The sequence below is a fragment of the Cicer arietinum genome, chromosome 7 (assembly GCF_000331145.2).
Source record: "Cicer arietinum cultivar CDC Frontier isolate Library 1 chromosome 7, Cicar.CDCFrontier_v2.0, whole genome shotgun sequence".
NCBI classification, from domain to species: Eukaryota; Viridiplantae; Streptophyta; class Magnoliopsida; order Fabales; family Fabaceae; genus Cicer; species Cicer arietinum.
This window is the reverse complement of record NC_021166.2, coordinates 45628627-45647238: the sequence shown is the minus strand read 5'-3', so window position 1 is coordinate 45647238 and position 18612 is coordinate 45628627. Positions and strand designations below refer to the sequence as shown.

Below are 18612 nucleotides of genomic sequence, written 5' to 3'. Positions count from 1 at the left end.
AATTAACTATATATATATATATATATTACAAAAATATCTTTCAATTATTTAAAAAATATTTAAAAATGTAATTAAATAAAAAATTGAAAAAAATAATATTATATTTATGAAGAACAATACATACACTATACATCGTTGTGTCAAAAGTTAGAAGTGTTCAAATAATATTTTTGTATTAAAAAATCATATATCTCAACTATAGGCCTAGTAATTGACAAAAGTTTATTCCAATACACAATTTAGAGTAATGCAGAAACAAAAACTAAATAAAACACAATCAAACCATTTTATTCAACTTATTGGGTGTGCATGCACATATTTATTCAACTTGAACTGCAAATACTGTGTGAACATAATGTTGACCATCAAACCATGTTAGTGACCCAAAGTTGTATCCACCATGAGCCTTCTTGCAATTGAATGATACTTTATAGGTCCTTCTTCGAATACCCTTTGAAAACACAAGTTTGTCGGGGATGACCTTCACAGTCAATCCTTGAGGTGCATGCACCTTTACAACATATGTAGCATTAAGTGATCCCATATTGGTAACTGTTCTTGTGATCCCTTTTGTTTTTTGTTTCCTTTTAAGTTTTCCTATAGAGATTGATGGGTAATTGATGTTGGGTATAAGATCTTGAGAGGTCGTTGGACAAGTGACATTTGTCTTTGAAATTGACCTTATATTTTTCTTTGAATAGCCATAATAACAAAGGAATCTAATGTAGTCTTCCACACTTGTTTCAAAGACTAAACCAGGATTGAGAGCTTTAAGCGGATTAATTTCACCAACTCCCATTTCATGTGGATTGGCAAAATAGTTTGAGCTGTTGGTCACAGGCTTCCTCATGTTATTGTATGTTGTAGCTGAATAATGAAAGAACAACAAAACAATATATAAATATAAATATATGAAGCAATGACAGAGACATAGACACAAAACATGACATTAACACTGATACGTCGACATTAACAATAATTGACAAAATAGAAGTGATTGAACATAATTACATGTGTCAGTGTCATGTTATTGTCAAACATCAAACACACTTCAATCTAAAGTGATAGGATCTTTTCCTATCAAGACCATGAAACTAAGATTTCTAACTTAAAAAAAGCAAGAAGAATAAAAAAAATCGAGTAAATATCCAATATAGTCCTTGAAATTGTACACTTGTATCAATCTAATCTTCAACTTTATAGAAATTTCAAAATAATACATTATTTTTCAATACGTTAATAAATTTGGTCCCTTCGTCACTCTCTTTCCGTTAACAAATTTACCTATAATGATGTGTCATGTTAATTATCATATTATCACAATCTCAAGGATTAAATTGAAATACATAATCTATCTCTGTTTTTTGTCTTTTCCCCTTTTTATTAATTTTCTCTAAAAGCATAAATTTCTTCATCAACTATTTGAATCTATAAAATAAAACAACTTCTGGAACTTTGCTGTCTAATTCGAAGAGTATCCAAAGGGTAATCACAAATTCCACTAACAGTGCCTCCAAATCCATCAACCATAAATTCTCTGCTTGAATTGCTTGCAAGTAACTATGGCCAGAATTCCATTCTCACCTTGCTCGCATTCCTCAAAACATATGTTATCACTCCAAATATCTCCAAAAGATGCCTAAAAAAGTTACTTTATGAAGATCACAATATTTCAATTTGGGAATGAAGAAAATAATGGAGGAAAGAACATTGTAGAAGAATATCTATGTTGTTGTACAAAAACTTATTTGTTGCAAAGTAGTCCTAATTTTTTTTAATACATTATGCATGTGTTAACTTTTGTTTCAAAAATTTGTATCATAATGATCTCCAACATTCGTGAGGTGTGAGATAACGTGCCAACTCAGCAACTTTAACTAAGGAGGAACTAACTTGATTAACGTTGCACAATTAAAATGACTATTTTGAAATTACTATAAAATAAAGGACTAACTTGAAACAATTGGCAAAAGTCAGGGACGAAATTAGATATTTACTCTAAAAAAACCTATATAGACATAGAAACATAAAAAATATTGTTTTTGTTTATTGATTGCCTTTAATGATGGAACCATAAAATAGCTATATCAACCGCAGAATAACACAAGTATCAAATAATTAATGTAATATATCTAAAAGACTAAATTACCTCTTCTAGAATAATCTAGAAAGTTACTATCATCTTGGCCTCCATGATGTTATTATATACAAAGATTAGAAAAAAGGTTTTGGTGTAGAACCTGTTGTCATTAATGCTGATTTGATCATTGAAGGAGTCCATCTTCCATGTACTGATTTGATGAATGCTGGCTGACACATGTGGACAAGCCATAGATGTACCGGATTGTATTCCAAATAAGGATGGTTTTTCTCCAATTGGAACACTTTCTTGTTTAGGAATTATGGCAGCCAAAATGGAAACGCCTGGAGCCATGATATCCGGCTTAACAATTCGATATTGAAAATAGTGAGTGAATACTTCCAATTATGCTTCTGTAATTTTTTATTTACTGTAGAAAATTACCTTAAGAATATTTTCTGTAAGACTCGAAGGACCTCTAGATGAGAAATATGCAACTATTGGCGCTGGCCTGTATCTATGAACTTCTGTTGTAGGAAGAATTGTTGCAATTGGTTTCCTACAAGAGGTTATTAGAATATATTAGTAAGAGTTTCGATCAGTATAGTTTTAAATTACTGTAACCACAATTGCAGTCTGTAATTGCAATTGCAGTCGTAATATTACAGATTTTGAAGTCTCTGCGGCGGCACCGCAGCTACAATTTTTGCCATATTGATCCGTATTCTTCCGCAATGTAAAGGTTTGTTTCTCTATATATAGAAAACTCGTTATATCCATTTAATCGTCTTTTATTTAATATAAAACCTTATGAGTTTTATTTTCCATCAAACTTCAATGTTTATTTTTCTTGTGGAGATTAATCTTAATCTTTTTGATCATGTAATTCTTAATAGAGGTATGATATTTTGAGCAATATATCTAGTAAATTACTTTTTGCATTTTGGCAATCAACATGAAGATACTATAACGTTTTAAATAGAACTTTTTGAACGATAACCATTTAGTATGCAAGTGTTTTAACTTGCAACTGGAAATATTATGATTTTAGAAGTCTCAAATGCATCACAATCACAGATAACCACAACTTTTTACATTTTTAATTGCTAAAACAAAATTGTAATCACAGTCATGAGCACAATTTAAAACCTTTGTAGTTTTATGTAAATGATGATTTTACTTACTTGGTAGATTTTATGTACTTAAGGATTTGAAGTCCTTCAAGATTGCCAACTTCTGTGAAAGGAAATAGACCTGCATCAAAGGGAACATCTATTCGTTCCTTTTCAATGAGTATCATCCCAATGGCTCTCGCTTCTTGTAAGGTTAGCTTCTTCATTTTCCTTGAAACATTTTGATCATCGTTGACACAAATAACAATGTTGCCTGCAACTTTGTTGTTATCTAGTGATCCAGGATAACAGTTCCTGCATTTAAGAGAATTACAAACGAAATTTCACGAGATTTCAAATTATAACTCAGTTATTTTAGGCTTAAATAAAAGGATGATAATTTATGTAGCACTGACACTTCTAATTGAATGTGTCTCATGGTGTCTGACATCAATACGATGCTGACACTATGATTACATTCAATTAATTCATTTTCTCAAATTATTACTGGTGTTGGCGTGTTAGTGCTAGTGTCATGTACTCATGTCTAGTGTTTGTGTCAGTATTCATATTTCATAAATTATTATAAAACAATCGTTAGCACAGTTAGGTACCTAGCATTTGATTTTGTCTCAGATTTTGCAGCAACTTCCTCTCCAAAAACAATAGGATACATCTTTGAATGAGTAAGGTTTGAGAGTGTAATACCAGTGCCCTGAAAATAGAAAAATAAAAATTGATTTGATTAGTACATGAAGAAGAAATCATCTTTTGTCATTGAAGGATAAATCAAGAAACTTACTTTGAAACTTTTCCCATTTCCTAGTACAACAGTTGATTGAAAGTTCCTATCAATATTAGAAGCTGCAACAGTAAATATCCATGGTGCTGTATTCACAACTGTGTAAGGATCAGGACCATCATTTCCAGTTGAACAAACAACCATGACCCCTCTTTGTTCTGCATGAAATGCTCCAATGGCTATAGGATCATTCAAAAAGTCTAAAGGCAGTTCAATTTCGGAGCCAAATCCAATAGAAATTGAGATTATATCAACTCCATCTTTGATAGCATCATCAATAGACTTCAACAAGGTGCTACCAAAACAACCTTTTTCTGTGCATGCTTTATAGGCAGCAACCCTAGCAGATGGTGAACCTCCTCTTGCAAATCCTTTTGCTATACCATAATAACTAGCATTGTTAACAATCACACCAGCTGCTGTTGATGCAGTGTGAGTTCCATGTCCAGCAAAATCTCTTGGGGAACCTTTGCCATCTTTTTGATTGTAGTACCTTGCACCTATCAATTTTCTGCAGTTGATTTAAGAAATTTTAAATGTAACATATAATCAATCAGCTAGCTTTTGCAAAAATATACATAATCAATTAGCAATTGTGTCAAAGTCAAATTATGATGACAAAAAACGTTTTTGCTAATAGATGTAAGGTTTTGGTCTAACTAATGAGTGCAGTTAGAGTAATGGTCAAGGAATTCAGAAATGGACAATATTATTGTTAGAGTAATACTATATATTACAGACATATTTTTCTTTATACATAAAATTTAGAGTAAGGGATGGTGCCCTAGTCCAATGAAACTGATGGGGCTTGAACTTGCATCATGTAGATCCAAGATTTGTCTTTTTACTATTATACTAAAACATTAAAGTTAATTGTTACAAACACGTTAAACACAGTTTAACAAAGCTAAATAAAACTACTCATACATTGGGGATGTGGTTATATAAAATTGATTGGGGGATAAAAATGAAATCATGAATTAATAGTTAGATAAAAACGTTTTTGTAATCATGAATTAAAAATGTCATCGAAAAGTACAACATATATAATATACCGATTGGTCTTTCCTTCTTTTTATTTCAAATTTTAAGACACTCATTATCATTTTTTAGTGAAAAAGATAATCACCTGTTGCAATTAGATTTCTTGAAATCATGACCCTCCATGCAAACTCCTTTCCATCTTGAAGGAATCTTCCCTATACCCTCATCTGTGAAACTTGGTGATTCTGGCCATATCCCTTGATGTAGAACATGTTGGATAACAAAGTAACAAAATAATGCCATGAAACTAAAATAATAGATGAGAAAAGAGAAGTGAATACATAAAATATATATATACATGGAAAACCCTCATCAAATAAGAATAAAAATCCATTGAGTAAAAGTAGAGAATTTTCACTATTGTGGAAGAAATTACAGAACCTTTCTCTAAATACAAAGAGAGAACAATTACACTATCTCTTTGAAATAGGAGAATACTGACACTAGAGGTAACCTCATCGAAGAAATTATATTTTCTCTATAAATTTTTTCTTTCACTCTCAACGAGTAAAATCACTTTGTTGTTGTGTTACTTTGGTTTAAAATGCAATAAATGATACAAAATCACTTTGTTGTTGTGTTACTTTGGTTTAAAATGCAATAAATGATACAAATGGGTTGCTATTTATTGTGAAATTCCTAGTGCATGTTGTCTTTGTACATTGGCTACTAAACTCATTACATGCACCCAAACATTTTTGTTAAAAAGTTTACGACCATGCCATACAAAATTCAATGAAGTAGCTTTACCCTTTTTTCATGTGTTCACATCTCCAACTTAAAATTCACTTTTGTGAGCTTTCAAAATCTCTCTACCTTGCCTACTCCTTGTTGCTTACGTTCCCGATAGGCCATACGAGAATCGACTCCATATAAACTTGTCATCATTAATAGGATTTGTCATCAAATCTTCTAGGTTATCATTTGTGTGAATCTTTTTGCATAGTCACACATCCTTTCTCTACTATTTCTCGAACGAAGTGATATTGCACACCTGTGTGTTTTGTCCTTGAATAAAATGCTTGATTTCTTGCAAAGTGCAAGACACTCTGATGTTCACAATACACACGAATTTTCTGCTACTTGTAACCGAGTTCCTCCCTTAACCTCTGTATCCAAATAGCTTCCTTGTAATTTTGGGTAGTTGTCATGTATTCAACTTCTGTCGTAGACAAAATTATTAAAGTCTTTAACTTAGATAACTAACTTACCGCTCCTCGTGTAAGTGTAAACAAAAATCCAATAGTGGATTTTCCCTTATAAATATCATCCGTACAATATGAATTAACATAACCCCTAACAATCAATTTTGATACTCCAAAACATAATGCAACACTTGAGGTACATTCAAAAAAACTGAACTTGACCATTCTCACAAGACCAACTCTACAAAGACAATGTTGTTCAAGACTAATAAGAAAATGAATTTGCATGTAAGGAGAACAATCCAAATCAATGATGATGCAGGAGTCAGGATCAACAAGACTTTCCAATCTCTTGCTAAAGCTAAAGACGCATAACAGCCTTAAATTATTTCATTTGGCGAATGATACGCGAGAAATTTATTAACAAGGAACAATGTGCTATTGTTAAGCTATTGTTGTCGATTGAGAGAACAAAATTCAAATTTCTTCTATGACGTAAATTTGGATGACAATTTTCATCTAAGAATTTCTTCTCAGAAGTTGAACGGAAAAATAATTTGAAGCGGATTTTCATTGACGGATACTACAATTCCTTAGGCATCAAACTCGTCCATTGAAAAACAAATACAAGGTGAGTACACTCATGTCAAATTTAAGGAAAGTGACGAATTACAATATTATTATGAAGAATTTCTTAAATTTCTAATACATAGACAAGTAGCAAACTCCTTGAATGTTTGATGAATTGGTCAGGGTGCCTGGGTTACCGCATACGAAGCAATGGACATAAAATCTGAATCGAAACTATTGAAAAAAGATAGAAACGAGCAAAAAAATCAATCAAATAGAAAAGGAGTAGCCGCAGACAATCTTTGCGAGAAAGAGATAAGTGTACGTGACTTTTTAATTGAGCAATTTAATCTTATTGATTTATTTTGATCCAATGGTTGATATTATATCCTCTCATCTCTCACATTAATCATTACTCCCATTTGATACATCCTCTCTCTCTCCCGCAGAGATATAGTGTGTTGTTTCTTCAATTCAATTTATCGTGAAATTTAGCTCCAAGTGTTGATAGAAATCACAGTTCATTAGACCAATCACATTCCAAAATAATATGGTTATTGGTTTCAATACTTTGGTCACAAATATAACACATAGGACTACCGTTTACACCTCTTTTAAATAGTGAAAAGCGAACTGGTAGCCTTTCATGAAGAATTCTCCACATTAGGTGAGTATGTCGAGGAATTGTCTCTATTTTCCACAACTTCGACCATACCTTGCTTTCTTGTGGGTTATTTGCTTGGGTGGAATTAAGGGCATCATTTCTTCTCTTAAGATATTGATAAGCTGGTTTAACTGAGAATTCTCACCTTCTATTTTGCACAAAAATGACCTTATCATAACCATGACTTGTGGTGATAGGGATTTGTAAAATTTGTTGCGCCTCAAAAGGATAGAATAAATTGTTAACCATTTGGGCATCCCTCTGTTAAATATTTTAAAAGTAATAATTTAAATTTTATACTTTTATTAATATAAATTTATCAATTTAATATATATTTTATTTATTTTAATCTCAAAATAGATAATTAATTATTGACTTTTAATATTTAAATTATTTATAAATAATTTAAAATTATAATAAAAAATTATTTAAAATTATTCACTTTAAATTATTATTTATAAATAAATTATTTATTTTAAATTATAATAAATAAATTTTAAAAGGTATAAAGTGATTTTGTAAAATAGTAAAAAAAAATTAAAAAAAGAATAATAAATTATAAACTATAAATTCATAAGTTACTTGAATTAATTTATAAAAAAAAATATAAATTATAAACTCATAAATAATTGTTATCAATTATAATTTAATTACAACTTATAAACTATAAATTTATATTTAGGTGTTAACAAACACAACCTTAAAGTAACTTTAAAATTTATAAATGATAAAGTAAGGAATGTACAACTTAAAAGAAATGGAGTTATAATTAAATATTATTATCACTTACCAGTGTCTATCACACCAATAATGATATCACTTGATGAGTGCTGATGCTTAAGAATGCCATGAGGCCTCATTCCCAAATCTGAATCTAAGAAATCCCAAGACCTGGTTGTATGCAATTGAAGAACTGGATCTGGGAACACTGACACCACACCATCTTTCTCTGTTTACAAAATCATGTAGCCTTAATAGATATTAAAGGAGACAATACAAATACTTCCACAAAATTATTTCAATTCTCTTACAATAAAAAAGTTTAGCTGAGTTAATTGGTTTACTTAACTGTCTATGAAGTGTCAGTTAATGATCATTAATATAATAATAATAATTATTATTAATAATTTTTGTTTCTCAATTTTTTGTTAAATTTAATTTGGTTCACGCTTACAATTGATAGAAAAAGCTTCAAGGCTTAAAGAATACCGGACAAAGCAGAAGCTTCAGTGTGTGTAAGCATTGCAGAGAATCCACTAAAGGCATGACTATAATGGTGGATAAGTGCTATCCTCTCACTTTCTTCACTGCAAAAAAAATATTAATTATGTTCAATTAATTTAAATATTGATTTATATGATTTATGGATAAAAATGATTGGTGTAAAGTATATGAATATAGTGATTGTAGTGAATAACCTTGGAATGATTGATGATAGTAATTCTAGGTGAACTGATTCTGGTATTTGGTCATCTAAACCAATGTTGTTTGGTGATGAATTTCCCATATAAACAACATATGGCTACATACAGAGAATAACAGAAGCTTTGGTGACTTTGTCATAACAAATAAAAAAACAAGACAAAGGAAAAGTGTGTTGTGCGTGTAAATAGTATGAACCTTAGCAATTTGATATGAATTTTCTGTACTACTACAAATAAAAAGAGAAGCTACAAAGAGGAGATGAAAGGGTTGCAAAATCCACTCCATTGAAGATGAGTTTCAACTGCTTCTACTGAATAGAACTTCTAATGTAATCTTTCATTGATAGGCTAAGTGTATTTATTTTCCTAATAAAAAGGGATCTTGAACCATGAAACATGTGAGAGCATATCTTTCTTAATTTTATTATCCACTACTACTAATAACAAACTACATTTAGTCCTAAATAAGTAGGTATAACACACTTGAATTGGAACGAGTATAAATAGAAATTTTAGGTGGGAGAAAAATATTCTACTGAGATAGTTATCTCTAATTTTTTCTAATAATTCTATTCTAAATGATGTTTGTTCTAATTCAAAAAGTATGTATTAAATTTCAATTGTTTGAGTAAACGTCATGGCAGCGGTGGCTAGTCGAAGGCGGTTGTGTGAGAACGACAATTTGCATACGGCAACTCCGACGGTGTCGCAATTGAAAGACGACTGAGGTACTGTGTTGTATGGGGTTTTCTTCTCTGTTTTTAACCTTTGATTTTTCTTTTTTGAGTAAAGGGATCACGTGTGAACATCTAAAACGTTGGATTGGATTTATCTGACGGACTAGAACAGGTGAGAGTCGCCCTACCTTTCGCGCGCAAACCGTACAACAGTCCGTTTCCCAATATACGGATGTTGTAGATTCTTTTTCTCTCATTATACATATGATTGTACATTAGATTAGTGCATGCCAGTGAATTAGATTTAGTTGTATTTGTCAATTCAATTGTTCAATTATTGTTTTCAGCAACTGTTTATTTATTTATGAAAAAGAAAGAAAAAGTAAGATTCTAATACCTATCCATGCAGATGCGCTCTTTCCATTTTTAATATAGAATTAACAAGAAATTCGTGTTATTCGGAAGGGTAAGTTGATATTTTACATGTTTCTTGCGTAAATTTTAAACAAAAAAATTATATTTGATTTATTATTGATAAATATTTATTTATTATTTTTATATTTATTGATATCAAAGAATTGTTTTGTACTTTTTTAATATTTATTAATGATAAATATTTGTCACGTATTTTTTTTATGTATTAATTACAAATATTTAAAATGTATTTTTTAATAGTGTTTGAAATTAGAAGAAAAAAGATAAAAGAAATAAAAGACCAATAAATATTTATCTCATCATTTTTTATATTTATCACTTATGTAATTTTATCAGAACTACAAATTTTTTTTTATGTAATTACATATTGTTGTTCCATTAATGTATTCGTTAGTGCTTTTGTTTTAGAGATCAATTATGTAGATGACAATTATATTTCAGTTGTATTTTTTTATTGTAATTTTATGTATAATATTATTTTTTTGTAGTGTTATGTGCATAATTTATATTTTTTGCACATTTTTGTTTGCATTTTTAGTGTTTATAGTTTTTTTTTATTTGAAGTGAATAACCAACAAATGATATTACCATTTAATGCTTAAATAAAATAAAAGACCAAATTTTGAATAGGCAACATTGTAATTTTAATAGCACATTTCTTTTCTTATAATAATAGTAGATTAACAAGTTTTATATGTGTCATTAATTTTTATAAACTTATTTAATACTTCATTTTTTCTTTATCTTTTTTATTCTATGACATCATTCATATATTACATATATCACATTATTTTCGCTATTTATTTCTCACTTATGATGTTGATGGAGTATTTGAATGTACAACCAAATATTTTTCTAATATTAATTAATGAATTGAAGTAAATCATGTGTTTGAAATGCAAGGGTGACATTTAACATGGACTACTAATAAACTTGTCCATGATAGACCACGCCAATGGTTAAATTTGGCACATTTATTAAATCTTATCCTAATCCTCCAACACTACATTGTATCTTTTTCTTCTTCCTTCTCTCTCTCCTTGGTTCCACCCCAACAACCTCGAGACCACCATCACAAAAACAATTTCATCCCAAATTACGAGATTCTTGGGTTTCAATGGTTGAATAATTTCACAATTATCTTAAATCTTATTATGTTTCTCAAATACCAAATTGCTTCTCCACACCATCTCTTTCACCGCCAAAATTGCAAAAAATGTCTCAGTGTTGACTTACATCAACAATCACTGCACCAAAAAAAGACTTTAACAACGTTTTTATTTATTTTATGCATTTAACAACATTTTTAAACGTTATATTATGTAGTGTTGTTAAAAGGTACGCTTCCGCACTTTGATATATATATTATGGAATCCATATTTTTAATGTGTTTGAAAAATTAGGGTTTGTAATTTGGGAATTTGGGAATTTTGATATATATATTATGGAATCCATATTTTTTAACGTGTTTGAAAAATTAGGGTTTGTAATTTGGGAATTTTGATATACATATTTGAGTACTAACATTGCAAAATGTTCTTCAGTACAATTTGTAACGTGTTTGTTATTTTAAATTTCATGGCTAAATTAATTAGCTTCTCATCCAATTTTTTTTTTGATAAAACAATAATTATCGAATACTAATGAAATAAAGTTTATATTAGTGAAAAAATAATTTTTTATTTTTTAATATTGTTTTATTTGGATATAAATTTTTTTTATTTATAAATATTGTTTTATTTGGAGATAATAAATATATGTTCAAGTCAAGTTTGACATTTTTGAATGAGTTAATTGAAACTTGACGTCGCCAAAGTGACCTCTCTTGTCTAAATTGCTCGTGAGGAATGTCAAATGGTTGTGTATATGTTTATTCATGCGGGTATTGACCGGCCCAAAGGAAGGTTAATATTTGGCAGAATTACATGGTACACCTGCGATGATAAATGTGTGACAATTATTTGGTATACATGTGAGCAGTAAATCGGCCCAAAGGAAGGTTTATTGTTTGACATGTCTTATTGTCAATATTTGATCGTTGCAACAAGAGTACCACTAGCAGTTGGTGTTATTGTCCAAAGACTTGACATCAATGGTGCACTGGGTATCTTGAGATGGGTTAAATTCCATGATTTGAACATATGTATTTATTTATTTATTGATTTATTTTCCTATAATGTGAGTTTCTAAGTTTCGTTCTTTATCTAATTCACAGCATCGGTTGCTTCCATATCTGCAAATTTGAGTTCTATTCCTGTCCTTAATGGGACAAATTTTAAGGAATGGAAAGAGAACATTTTGATTGTTCTTGGCTGCATGGATCTAGACCTTGCATTAAGAATTGATCGACCCTCTTTGTTGAGATGGAAAAACGCTTTGTAAAAAGTGATAAGGCTGAAACAAGTTCTTTGCTTCAGAATTTAATTTCCATGAAGTATCAAGGCAAGGGAAATATAAGAGAGCACATTATGATGATGTCCAACATTGCTTCTAAGCTTAAAGGTCTAAAGCTTGAGTTGTCAGATGACTTACTCATTCATTTAGTATTGCTGTCTCTTCCTTCGCAATTCAGTCAGTTTAAGGTGACTTATAATTGTCAAAAGGAGAAATGGACTCTTAATGAGCTCATTTCATTATGTGTGCAAGAAGAGGACAGGCTGAAGCAAGATAGGACTGAAAGTGCTCACTTTACTAGCATCTCTAAAGACAAGGGCAAAAGGAAAAGAATTGAGGAGCCCAAGAACAAAGCTGCTGCTAAGGGTCCAGAACAAAAGAAGCAGACTAAGGATAACAACTGCTTCTTCTGCAGGAGTTCTGGACACGTGAAGAAGGATTGTGCCAAATATCACGCTTGGCGTGTTAAGAAAGGTATGATTCTGTCTTTGGTCTGTTCTGAGGTTAATTTAGCTTCAGTACCTAGAAACACTTGGTGGTTAGACTCTGGTGCAACTACTAACATCAGTGTTTCAATGCAGGGTTGCCTGAACTTCCGAAAGCCTAGTGATACTGAAAGATGGATCTATGTAGGAGATGGGAAGAAGGTAGAAGTTGAAGCCATAGGAAAATTTAGATTATTATTAAGTTCCGGTCATTATTTGGATTTAAAAGACACTTTTGTTGTACCGTCATTTAGACGGAATTTGATCTCTATTTCTTATTTGGACAAATCAGGATATTATTGTTCATTCGGGAATAAAGAATTTACTTTGTCTTTAAATTCGAATGTTGTTGGAACCGGTTTACTTTCTGGTTATGATAATCTTTATTTGTTGGAAACTGTGGCTAACTATAATGAAACCTTGAATGTGGAATCACGTGGTACTAAGCGGAAAATTGACAATTTCAATTCAGGGGTGCTTTGGCACAAGCGTCTAGGTCACATCTCTAAAAATAGAGTTGAACGACTTGTGTCAGATGGAATTTTAGATTCCATTGACTTCACAGACTTTAACGTTTGTGTAGCATGCATTAAAGGAAAACAGACTAAAGATAAGAAATTAGGCGCATATAGAGCTACAGACGTCTTAGAATTGATACATACGGACATCTGTGGGCCATTTCCAACTCCTTCTTGGAATGGTCAACAATATTTTATATCATTCATAGACGATTATTCTAGATATGCCTACCTTTACCTAATTCACGAAAAGTCCCAATCAATAGACGTGTTCAAATCCTTTAAGGCAGAAGTTGAGAATCAACTTAATAAAAGAATTAAAAAGGTCAAATCTGATCGTGGTGGTGAATACTACGGCAGATATGACGGTTCAGGTGAACAACGTCCGGGACCATTTGCCAAATACCTAGAGGAATGTGGAATCGTCCCACAATACACTATGCCGGGGTCACCCAGCATGAATGGTGTAGCTGAAAGACGAAACAGGACTCTTAAGGATATGGTAAGGAGTATGATTTGTCATTCCACCTTGCCAGAGTCACTCTGGGGAGAGGCATTAAAAACAGCAGCATACATTCTTAATAGAGTACCAACTAAGGCAGCGGCTAAAACACCTTATGAGCTTTGGATTGGGCGTAAGCCTAGTCTGAAGCACCTTCATGTTTGGGGATGTCCAGCTGAGGCAAGGCCTTATAGGCCGAATGAAAAGAAATTTGAACCCCGAACAATTAGCAGCTATTTTATAGGGTACTCAGAAAAATCAAGGGGCTATAAATTTTATGATCCTAATTTGAGAACAATTTTTGAGACGGGAACGGCAACGTTCTTTGAGGATATTGAGTTTGGGGGGAAGATTAAGGTTAAAGATTTTGTCTTTGAGGAAGAATCGGTAACAATTCCAGAACTGATTCTTCCACCAATTGACTTTCCCATTATTGAACAAACTCAAGATGATCTGGTTGTTCAGGAAGAACAAAATCCAGATCAAATTCAAGATCCTCAAGAACAAGTGCCTCAAGAGCCAGCTCCATTGCGGAGATCCACTAGAGAAAGGAAAAATGCTATTTCGGATGATTATGTAGTATTTATCAATGAGGTAGAGGAAAATGTTGGCATGACGGAAGACGACCCAGTCAACTTTCATCAAGCCATGCAAGATTCTCGTTCAGATAAGTGGATCGAAGCAATGAATGAGGAGTACAAGTCTATGCAAGACAATTCAGTTTGGGAACTTATCCCATTACCTGAAGGAAAGAAACCCATTGGTTGCAAATGGATTTTTAAAACCAAGCGGGATTCCAATGGTAATGTGGAGAGATATAAGGCACGTCTTGTAGCTAAGGGTTATACTCAAAAGGAAGGGATTGATTATAAAGAGACTTTCTCTCCGGTTTCATCGAAGGACTCTTTAAGAATAATCATGGCTCTTGTTGCTCACTTTAATTTGGAGCTTCATCAAATGGATGTAAAAACAGCTTTTCTCAATGGCGACATTGATGAGACGATCTATATGGTGCAGCCAGAAAACTTTGTGTTGGGAGACCCAAAGAATATGGTGTGCAAACTAAGAAAATCCATTTATGGGCTAAAACAAGCTTCTCGTCAATGGTACCATAAATTTCATCAAGTAATTCTCTCATTTGGTTTTGAGATGAATACAGTTGATGATTGTGTGTATCATAAGTTCAGTGGGAGCAGACATATTTTCCTGGTCTTGTATGTTGATGACATACTGCTTGCCACTAACGATATAGGCATGTTGCACGAAACTAAGAAATTTCTATCAAAGCATTTTGAGATGAAAGATCTTGGTGACGCCTCTTTTGTATTAGGAATTCAGATACACCGAGACAGATCTCGAGGTATTCTTGGATTGTCACAAAAGAGCTATATCGATAAGGTTCTCAAAAGGTTTGGGTTACAGGATTGCAAACCAGGGGACACCCCAGTTGCTAAGGGAGACAAGTTTAGTCTCAAACAGTGCCCTAAGGGAAGTTTGGAAATTCAAGAAATGCAAAAGATCCCTTATGCTTCAGCTGTAGGGAGTCTTATGTATGCCCAAGTATGTACGCGTCCAGACATAGCGTTCATAGTAGGGATTTTAGGCAGATATTTAAGCAATCCAGGTCTTGACCATTGGAAAGCAGCCAAGAGGGTCATGAGATATTTGAAGAGAACAAGAAACTACATGCTCACATATAGGAGGTCAGACCAGTTAGAGATCACTGGGTACTCTGACTCGGATTTTGCGGGATGCCAAGACAGCTTAAGATCAACTTCAGGCTATGTCTTTCTGTTAGCTGGTGGAGCAGTTTCTTGGCGTAGTGCCAAGCAAGGTCTTACTGCTTCATCAACCATGGCAGCAGAATTCGTAGCAATTCATGAAGCATCTGACCAGGGCATTTGGCTGATAAATTTTGTCACGGGGCTGCAAATAGTTGACGGGGCGTAGCAATTCATGAGGCATCTGACCAGGGCATTTGGCTGAGAAATTTTGTCACGGGGCTGCAAATAGTTGAAGGGATTGAAAGACCACTCAAGTTGTATTGTGACAATAGATCAGCAGTCCTGTATTCTAACAATAATAGGAGCTCAACCAAGTCAAAGCACATTGACATTAAGTTCCTAGTTGTTAAAGAGAAGGTACAAAGTGGACAGATATCCATAGAACACTTAAGGACAAACTCCATGATTGCGGATCCACTCACTAAAGGTCTACCACCCAAGGTCTTTCATGAGCATACTGCTCACATGGGTGTGCTACAGTTTGAGGAATCTTGATTTTAGTGGGAGTTTCGTCCATTATGTAATTCATGTTCTATGTTTAATTGTAAAGTACAAATACATTGTATTTGGACTTTCTGATCAGAAATAAAATTTAAAGTATTCAGTTTTTGGTTACTTTGTACATTTAAGTTATGGTATGATCTCATTCGATAAAGTAGGACCAGTTGAAAATTGATGTGCATTGACCAACTTCATGTAATTTTCATGCTACACTTTTCATAATGGGTCTATGTCAGTTAGTTGTGTCAGTACGGGTGATCATTGATGGGTTTAGTTATGCTTATTATGACAAAAGCCTCCTTGGTTCCATGTGTTGATATGATTAATGGACGGGACAGTTTGGATTATACTCAAGGAAAAAATAATGACATTTTTTGACGTCATAAAGTCTAACACACTCCTAAGGATACATGTGTGACCAGTGGGAGATTGTAAGATTTATGGGTCACATATGTAATTAATTAATAAAGTGTGTTGGGGTCATTATATAATTAGCCAATAGACTAGGGGTCAAATAATATATAATAGTTTATGGCTAAAGAGCATAATAGTTATGAAAATTAATAGTGTAGATACCAGGCAGTTTCTAATTTAATGAGGGGCTGAATTGGAAATACTGCAATTTGGGATATAACCAATAATAGTTATATATAGGGGTAATGGTCCCCAAGGCAAACACAACAAGACTATTCAGTTTCAAAACCCTAAAGGAGAAAACTCTCTGGTTCTCTCTATCCCCATCAAGAGAGCAAGGTCTTCAGGATGTTTTGCTGAGGAAGATCACTCAACCCATTGGCTCTATCATCATCATCCCAGGATTTCATTAATGGCAATTCCCACAGGTACGCTTCTGCACTTGGTTATTCATCATATAATTGACATGGATAATTAACAACGACAGCGTTTTTAAAATGTAAAACCTATTATCGTATGTGATATTTAATAGCACTTTTATAGCACATTTTTTCACACAAAATAAAAAACGATGTGGTAGTTGTCATTTAATAGCGTTTTCTATCGTATGTGGTGTTCTAAAGAAAAAAGCATTGTTATATGTCATTTGCTCGACAACAACGTTCAATTAAAAAAGTATTGTCTTATTATTCATATACCAAATTTGTATAAACAATATTATAATATTTTTCCAGAAATCTTCCCTGTTCATTCAAATTTTTATTTGCAATTCAAAAAATAAATAATTAAACACATGCATATATATAATTAATCAGTCACAATTTCAATAAAATAAGAAATTTCAACATTTGATTATATAATTCTAAGAATAATGTGATGTGCAAATTCTACTAAACATTTATGATCAAACTTCATCATTCTTTAATCTAACAATAAACCCAAAATATATGCCATCAACATCACACTACAAGAAAAACACTATTTTGTGGCCAACTTTATAAATATTTTGTGGTCGAATAAAACCCTCACAAATTAGTGACCGAAAAAGCCCTCACAAATACCAAAATTGAAATTGGTCTTTATTTGTGGCTGAAAAAGCCCTCACAAATTTTTAAACATTTAACTGGATTTTGTGAGGGCTTTTACAGCCACAAAAAATAAATTTTGTGAGGGGCAAAACCGTCACAAGTGACTGAAGTGACATGTCCATTTGTGGCTGCATAGGCCGCCACAAAAGCAAGTGAACGTTGGCATTTAGGGCTGCAAAGACTGCCACAAAGGAAGCACATTGACGTTGGACTTTATGGCCGCTCAGGCCGTCACAAAGGATTAGACCGTTACCTTTTATTTAAATTTAATTTAAATTTTGTTTTATTTGTAATTTAAATTAATCTTTAATTATAATTATAATTTAAATATTTTATTTTAAATTTAATTTAAATTTTTAATTATATTCAGATTAGTTTATTATATATTAAATTTAATTTATAATGATATTATATTTTAAATTTAATTTAAATTTAAATTTAAATTTAATTATAATTTTAATTTAAATTTAAATTTAATTATAATTATAATTTAAATTTAAAATTTAAATTTATATTTATATTAATTTATTATATATAATATTATAATACAATATTAATGTTGAATTTAAAAAATTAATTTTTTAACATACGTAATATTTTGTGGCGGCCTAAACCCTCACAAAATATTTATTTTTTAATCTGATGGTACTTCGTGGCGGCTTGGGCCCTCACAAAGGCTGAATTTTTTAAAATCAGTTTGTCCTTTGTGGCGGCTTGTGCCCTCACAAAGGCAGGTTTTTGTGGCTGCAAAGGCCCTCACAAAGGCAACCTTTTGTGGCTGCAAAAACCCTCACAAATGGCAACGTATTTTACAAACTTTTGTTGAGACAAACTCTATATTTTAAGTTTTGATGAAAATAAACAAAGGTTAATTAAGAAAGTTAATTTTGATTCTAAAAATGTGATGTTAATTTAACATGTGTTTTTGAGTGGATTTAATTAAGAGCAGAATCAAGCAAATCAAGAAAAGACA

General features: G+C 32.0%; 1 protein-coding gene across 1 annotated transcript; it reads right to left on the bottom strand.

The window, feature by feature from the left end:
* Positions 1-267: 267 nt before the first annotated feature.
* LOC101492175 (CO(2)-response secreted protease-like) lies at positions 268-9758 on the bottom strand. The gene is given in 12 exon segments (XM_073370764.1): positions 268-867; positions 2241-2308; positions 2310-2443; positions 2525-2639; positions 3265-3507; positions 3807-3907; positions 3995-4505; positions 5124-5235; positions 8208-8366; positions 8627-8724; positions 8836-8939; positions 9038-9758. Coding segments are annotated over 12 exon segments (2283 nt in total). The 5' UTR covers positions 9128-9758; the 3' UTR covers positions 268-319.
* Between the last annotated feature and the right edge of the window lie 8854 nt (positions 9759-18612).